The following is a 7,112-nucleotide window of genomic DNA, read 5'->3' on the forward strand; positions in this document are numbered from 1 at the left end:
GCGCGTATGTCTGTGTCTCGGTATGTGTGTCTTTGTCTGTGTCTGTGTGTCTGTCTGTGTCTGTGTCTGTGAGAGAGGGAGAGAGAAAGAGAGAGAATATGTGCGTGTGTGCGAGAGAGAGAGAGATAGAGTATGTTTGTCTGTCTGTCTCTTTATTTCTCAATGTATACAAACAGACATAAGCTTACACTGCACTCGCGAAAACTTACACCTTTCCCTACACACACACACGCTCACACACACACACACGCTCGCGTCTTGATGTTGGATGTCATGTTCTTTCTCATCGTGCCCGACTTAAGATCATCTGGAGAACGGAGGGCCAAAGAGGTTCGAGTGTTTCAACAACTTTGTTTGTTCAGACGAACGTTAAACTTTGAAACGAGATAACGGCATCCGTAAAGTCCACTGGTCAGTGGCTGTTTGTCCAGTGTGTTGTCCAGCGAGCTGCGTTATCAGCAGTCACGTTAAAGGTAGTCTCCCTCACCTGCACCGACACCACTGACACCACCTCCAACGTCCGTCCAGACTTGTACCTGTGAAAAGAACATTCTTTTGCATGTCGCATAACAGCAGAACTAATATCTGAGATTCCGTGTGTGATTTACGACATGTGTTAGCAGAAATCACTGAAAGTTCCACTACCACAGTGACCCCACTAATAAGACATCCCACCACTATACCACACCCCACTGACGAGTCATCCCACCACTACGTACCACACCGCACTCACGAGACATCCCATCAGTACCACACCGCACTCACGAGACACCCCATCAGTACCACACCGCACTCACGAGACACCCCATCAGTACCACACCCTCGAGACATATCCCATCAGTGCCACACCCCAATAACGAAACATCCCACCACAACCACATCTCCCCAGTACCATACCCCATTAATGAGACATCCCGTCAGTACCATTCTCCACTAACATGACAATTATCTCTCAAGATTATGGTTTAGTTTATGTATTTCACAGTGTGAACAGCATTGCATGATTAAATGACAAAAATGTAAGTATAGATGACAGATGAGATCTGGTACCCTCTATAAAACTAAAAGAACAAGTCGCGTAAGGCGAAATTACAACATTTAGTCAAGCTGTCGAACTAACAGAATGAAACTGAACTCACTGCATTAAATATTTTTTACAGCAAGAGCGTATTAACTCGTAGCATCGTCAGTCCACCGCTCGATGCAATGGCAGTGAAATTGACAAGAAGAGCGGGGTAGTAGTTGCGCTGAGAAGGATAGCATGCTTTTCCTTATCTCTATTTTTTTTAACTTTCTGAGCGTGTTTTTAATCCAAACATATCACATCTATATGTTTTTGGAATCAGGAACCCACAATTGAATAAGATGAAATTGTTTTTAAATCGATTTCGGAAATTTTATTTTAATAATAATTTTTGTATTTTTAATTTTCAGAGCTTGTTTTTAATCCAAATATAACATATTTATATGTTTTTGGAATCAGAAAATGATGAAGAATAAGATAAACGTAAATTTGGATCGTTTTAAAAAAAAATTTTTTTTTACAATTTTCAGATTTTTAATGACCAAAGTCATTAATTAATTTTTAAGCCACCAAGCTGAAATGCAATACCGAAGTCCGGCCTTCGTCGAAGATTGCTGGGCCAAAATTTCAATCAATTTGATTGAAAAATGAGGGTGTGACAGTGCCGCCTCAACTTTTACAAAAAGCCGGATATGACGTCATCAAAGATATTTATCGAAAAAAAGAAAAAAACGTCCGGGGATATCATTCCCAGGAACTCTCACGTCAAATTTCATAAAGATCGGTCCAGTAGTTTGGTCTGAATCGCTCTACACACACACACACACACACACACACACACAGACAGACACACACACACACACACACACACACATACACCACGACTCTCGTCTCGATTCCCCCCCCCTACGTTAAAACATTTAGTCAAAACTTGACTAAATGTAAAAAACTATCAAAAGCATTACTAGTAGGCATGCTGGGTATTTTCGTGTTTCCATAACCCACCGAACTCCGACATGGATTACAGGATCTTTTCCGTGCGCACTTGGTCTTGTCAGTGCTTGCGAGTACACACGAAGGGGGTTAAGTCACTAGCAGGTCTGCACATAAGTTGACCTGGGAGATCGGAAAAATCTCCACTCTTAACCCACCAGGCGGTAGCGACCGGGATTCGAACTCACGACCTCACGATTAGGAGGCCGACGTCTTACCACCACGCCACTGCGCCCGTCTCTCTTTCTTCGTCAATTACTCGGCCGCTGTAACTGCCACAGCCCGTTTTATTCTCCCGACAGATCACACTTTTTATAACCGCCAAACAAACACCTTTATTGTCACTTTTAAAATATCACCCTCTTGTCCATTTTTGAGCATCAGCTCATATATAAACAGCCTGACAACAGTCTGTGAATGGTATTTTTTGTAAAGGAACTAATTTCTCAACAGACACTCGCGGCTTTTTTCTGGACTTAATTCTTCTAAAAATTCTCACTCTCCACATGAAGCAGTATGTTGATTTTGGGTACGTGTCCAAGTGGAGGGATGGTCTGATCCCATGTAAAAGCCTGGCCACATCTCAGATGTGGAGCAAAAATGTTTAAAAAATGTGCCTTTCATGGTTCGATTTACACAAAGAAATAAACAAAAAATTAAATCAAATATTTGTAGCCAATAAGCACAAGAATGTATGTATTTATGCATAATCAAAGGAGTTGATTTTTGATACATTTATATAGCTTTCGCTCGCATTTCAATATTTAAAAAAAAACATGTGTAAATTTGGTATCAGTTCACACAGCAATCCATTTAGTATTCTCTATTACACATTATACATAATTATGCGCTTTTGGAACGCTCAGAACCCACGAGAATCACACTGTTTGTCAGTGAGTCAAGATAGCTTTGAAACTTTGAAAATGCCACCCCCACCCCTGTCTCTCTCTCTCTCTTCACAAAAGCCGTAAACACACATCAATACACCCCACATTCAAGTCACCCTCACTATATCAGTCGAGACATCTTTTGCCAAACAAATCCGGATCTTCTCTGTTCGGTTCGGGTTCCATTTTGACGCCTTCAAATCGAGTTCCGTCACTTTCCTGTTTAAAGATCATGTGTACCGGAAACAGGAAGTTGAGCATCCAATAGTCGCCGAACACCAACCGAAAGTTGTCTGTCAAACTAGAGGTCATCTTGAGGTTCTTCTTCTTTCTCACTTCAGCCATAGTCTTCCCTTCACACACCAGCCTGAAAAACGAAAGGCGAGAAGAAATTAAAGGAGTGAAATGCGAAGGTTTAAATTTGTAACCCAGTTTGATATGGGAAGGGCCCCGAAAATGGACCACTTTTTGTTTTCATGCTGATAACTAGCCTGTTTTCTAGTAACTTGAAGAAGATTCATGTTGTGCTTGGTTGCTGTTCTCTCTTCAGTTTACCATTTGGCCTAATTGGAGCAAATTAGCTTTGAAAGACATTCAACAAAAAATTAAAAATGTACAGGGTGTCCTTATTAAAAAGCCTGCACGCCAAAATGGACCAGTGAGGAGGCCATCACGAATCACAGTAAAAAGCCCACTGTACTTGAACTTCAAAATAACAAAATCTAATTTGTTTCATTTCGAAGAGAACATTAATAGAATTACAGCAAGAAACAGGCTAAGAGACTCATCCAAAGCAGAGAGAAAATTAACGAAATTATCAACTTACAAGTAAAGAAGGGTTATCTTCTCAAAGCCAGTCTTTGCAGTCTTATAAGTTGTAACTTGTTAGTTGCCATGACGACTACCCAAGCTGCAGGGCTGGCCGAAATGAGATGAGAAAGCAGAAGTTTGATGTTTACACAGTCACTCACTCGTGTCCCTGTAAGCTCTTACTTACAAGATCTGACTGCAGAAATACATGGTGCAGACAGGACCGAACACACACCACATGTAGACATCGAACGTCATCATTAGCAACAGGCCGCTGACGTTGCCCAGCAACCACTGAAACAAGAACAACATTGGGTAAATCCGTATCATTGGAGCCAGAAGTGGCAACATTTTCAGCACTTTTAGTTAATTTGAGCAAATTAGAACCGTTGTGCAATGAAATGTTGTCACTGATCCTCTTCCGTAATAAAGTGATCCTTTTCAAAGTGATTTCTTAACATTTGATATCATTTTGAAAAGTTTTGACGCTGCTTGTTCAGAAAAAAAAAATTCTGAGGTGTTTATGTTGTTGTTGCTTGTTTGTTTGTTTTTAGCACCAGTGACCGTGATTGGATAAAAGTCCCGTCACACACACAACGATTTGCCCCGTCACACGGGCCAATTGTTGCGTAAGGTCGAGCTGCGGTGGAGCTACGAGTCACTCGTAAGCGATTCTCGTAGCTTCGGGCAATAGAACTTTCTCTCAATCAGAACGCGCCGTTTATTTAAATCTTTCTCTTAATAGAGAGAGGGACTTACACAGACAGACACATAGAGAGACGAAGACAGAGAGAGTGACAGACCACAGACAGACAGAAATAGGGAGAGAGGGAGAGATAGCTCTGAGAGAGAGAGAGAGAGATAGAACTCAGAACTCAGAACGGTTTGTTGTACTAAGCCGGGCCACAGACCCATATTCAAACCAAGGGGAACGGGAGAGAGAGAGAGATAGAGAGAGAAAGAGAGAAAGAGAGAGACTGAGACAGACACTGAGGCAGACATATGGGAGAGAGATAGAGGGATCAAATCAAATCAAATTTTATTTTAGGAGGGTTGGGGCATAAGCATTGCAAACGAGCTTTTTTCAAGCACCTCTAATCAATGTTTTCACGGACATTTACATAAAAAAGAGAAAACAGAGATACATTCACACACACACACACACACACACACACACACACACACTCACTAACACACACATACACGCACCACACTGACACACACACACACTCGGTAAAAGTATGCCACGCAGTAATACGCTCATATTAACAGCAAAAAGCCGCAGTAAAAACCTCATCACTCACCTGAATCACAGTAACAGGCAAAAAGAAGTTCCACAGCGTTGTCCCCTCTGTGTGGTGATATATCAAATATACTATAGCCATGCACGCCCCAAGGTATCCTGACCCAAGCCCGTGTGCTGACAACATCACAAAGAATCTCTGGTTCCAGTGGCCGATGCAATTCCCAACCATAAAACAATGGTGGTCTCTTCTAACAACACAATGGGTGCAGAACTCGCAGTGGTTCGTGCGCGGAGGCGTGCTCGTATCACAGCGCTTACAGTACTTCCAGGGCAGCCCCTCTGTCTCTGTGACATCGACGACCACGTGACCGTTGCCATGGTGTGGATGGTTGACTTGGTGAAGAGAGAAGCGGTCTGATTGGATGTCGCCCTTGATCACGTGACTGCCAATGTCTTGTCGGCCTCTGGGCGATTTGTATTCATTGCTGTAGCTGCAGAGAAAATGTAGGTGTAACGTAAGCTTAAGTCAGAATGCATCACTCCGCAGGGCCGGACCAAATGAGTTGTAAGGGGGGGGTTCCTCCTTTTTTGGGGGGGCAAATCAGCGAAGTGGCGAAGCTACAAGCGAAGCAGGCGCGCGAACTAGGGGGATCCGGGGGCATGCTCCCCCGGAAAATTTGTGAAAAACGGTTAAAATCTGTGCAATCTGGTGCATTCTGGGCCTTGTTTTGAGGGTTAAGAGCAGCATTGTTTTGGTGCTAAAACTAGTAAAAGTCAAAGCAAGGTACATGCTTTTTCCAGGGGTGGGGTTCCGGAACCCCTGGAACCCCCCCCCCTGGGTCCGGCCCTGCTCCGACCAACAATGGACACCAACATAAACGACTATAAAAGTGGTTAGTTTCCCTTTGGTACGCCTGTGATGTGAGAGTACCCTTAGACACCCGGCCATAAGCTAGTGTAGACCTACTCGATTTCAGGTGGGCTGTCAGCACAGGTATATTTGGGTAAAGACAATAGATATTAGACAATTGTTTGTTTGTTTGTTCGTTCATGGGCTGAAACTCCCACGGCTTTTACGTGTATGACCGTTTTTTTACCACACCATTAAGGCAGCCATACGCCGCTTTCGGAGAAAGCATGCTAGGTATTTTCGTGTTTCTACATTGTATAACCCACCGAACTGTGACATGGATTACATGATCTTTTCCGTGCGCACTTGGTCTTGCGCTTGCTTGCTTGGGTGATAAGGCACGCGCAGGTCTGCATATGTATTAGTTGACCTGGGAGATCGAAAAAATCTCCACCCTTAAAGGTACTGAACTTGTCAAATCCAGGTGCACGGAGCCCCTGGGGCTTTTAGTCATACCTCAGGCAGCTATCCGTTAGAAGAACTACCAAGTTTCATTGACTTGCACCCAAAGAGTCAAGAACTGCGATTTTTGTTACGAATTAGTAATTTCGTACTCGGACCCGGCTGGTCTTGACCTATTTTTGGATCTAAATTTAGATCAGGTAGATCACCACACCATGCACAAAAAGACACGTCACTAAGCAAACTATGTCAGACGTCATCATGAGTTTGTGTAAAACAAAATGGAGGCCGGAATCACTCAGTTGAATCGAACTCCGACCAAACACCACGTAATAACTAGGTTAATTATGCACTCGCGTGAACACTGAAGAAACTGTCGAGCTTCACAAATGTCGTCGTTGGGTAGTTTTGGGTTTGTTTTACTACCATAGGAGGATTTTTGAACTGTAAATGCACTCAGCTGCAACAAAAACGCAAAACGAAGGCTGTGAGCTGCACTGTGCCTTTAACCCACCAGGCGCCCGCCGCCGGGACTGATTTGAACTCACTACCTCCCGATTAGGAGGCCGATGTCTAATCCACTACTAGGCCACTGCGCCCGTCTAATAATAGACAATGAATGCAACAACAAAAAGCGGTAGGTGCTGACATCGCATGTTAATCACATTGCACACCAAAGTGATAACATTATCCATATACTACCCTGCCCAAACAGCCAGTCTCAGTTTCGCTCTGCCTCTGCAGCAGCCTACATTCAGCTACCACAGTGTCCGGTCTAGAACTACCAGTAGCCTACTCTCTTCTTAGTAGAATAAAGTGCAATTCAATTCAATTCAGTTA

The 7,112-nt window shown here is 43.3% G+C and overlaps 1 protein-coding gene across 1 annotated transcript in view; it reads right to left on the reverse strand.

Annotated features, from left to right (window-relative positions):
• Positions 1–258: 258 nt before the first annotated feature.
• LOC138948107 (probable palmitoyltransferase ZDHHC24) overlaps positions 259–7,112 on the reverse strand; it is a 7,526-nt gene continuing 672 nt past the window's right edge. Inside the window, exons 2-5 of the mRNA XM_070319628.1 lie at positions 5,019–5,451; positions 3,902–4,008; positions 3,027–3,271; positions 259–536 (exon numbers count right to left, since the gene is read on the reverse strand). Coding sequence (XP_070175729.1) covers positions 3,031–3,271; positions 3,902–4,008; positions 5,019–5,451 — 781 coding nt within the window. The 3' untranslated portion in view covers positions 259–536; positions 3,027–3,030. The remainder of the gene's footprint in view (positions 537–3,026; positions 3,272–3,901; positions 4,009–5,018; positions 5,452–7,112) is intronic.

Source organism: Littorina saxatilis, linkage group LG15, assembly GCF_037325665.1.
Source record: "Littorina saxatilis isolate snail1 linkage group LG15, US_GU_Lsax_2.0, whole genome shotgun sequence".
NCBI lineage: Eukaryota > Metazoa > Mollusca > Gastropoda > Littorinimorpha > Littorinidae > Littorina > Littorina saxatilis.